Genomic DNA, 494 nt, shown 5'->3' on the forward strand with positions numbered 1-494 from the left:
TATTTGGACATCTTTTCATCAGAGAGATTCTTCAGCGAGACACCACACCTCGACACATTTACGTACACTCCTCACCTGACAAGTCTTGTTATACTGAGCAGCAATATCTCAGATCTTAAACCCGAGTTGTTTCAGCCAATCCCACACCTGAGGTTTCTCGACCTTTCCAAAAACAAGCTCAGATCTTTGGATTTTCTAGCCCAAGGGAACCTCTCTGTGCTCACATGGTTGAGATTGAGAGACAATGACTTGACAGTAATCAATGCGACGGTCTTCCAGTCTCTTCCTGCACTAACATACCTGGACCTGGCCGGTAACCCTTTCACCTGTGACTGCTCTAACACCGGCTTTATCCAGTGGGTGAAGAACAACAGCCAAACACAGGTTGTTAACGCCTACCAGTACGACTGCTTCTTTCCTCCGAGTAAACAGGGAAGCAAGTTGCTGGACTTTGACGTCCAGTCCTGCTGGATGGACGTTAGCTTCCTCTGCTT

General features: G+C 47.4%; 1 protein-coding gene across 1 annotated transcript; it reads left to right on the forward strand.

Annotated features, from left to right (window-relative positions):
• Nucleotides 1–3: 3 nt before the first annotated feature.
• On the forward strand, nt 4–489 carry LOC121940715 (leucine-rich repeat-containing protein 26-like; the record flags this gene model as incomplete). Its single annotated transcript, XM_042483419.1, has 1 exon — nt 4–489. A coding segment is annotated over one exon (486 nt), but the record flags the coding sequence as incomplete, so codon positions are not given.
• Nucleotides 490–494: the final 5 nt, after the last annotated feature.

The sequence above is a fragment of the Plectropomus leopardus genome, unplaced genomic scaffold (assembly GCF_008729295.1).
Source record: "Plectropomus leopardus isolate mb unplaced genomic scaffold, YSFRI_Pleo_2.0 unplaced_scaffold92959, whole genome shotgun sequence".
In the NCBI taxonomy this organism is placed as follows: domain Eukaryota; kingdom Metazoa; phylum Chordata; class Actinopteri; order Perciformes; family Serranidae; genus Plectropomus; species Plectropomus leopardus.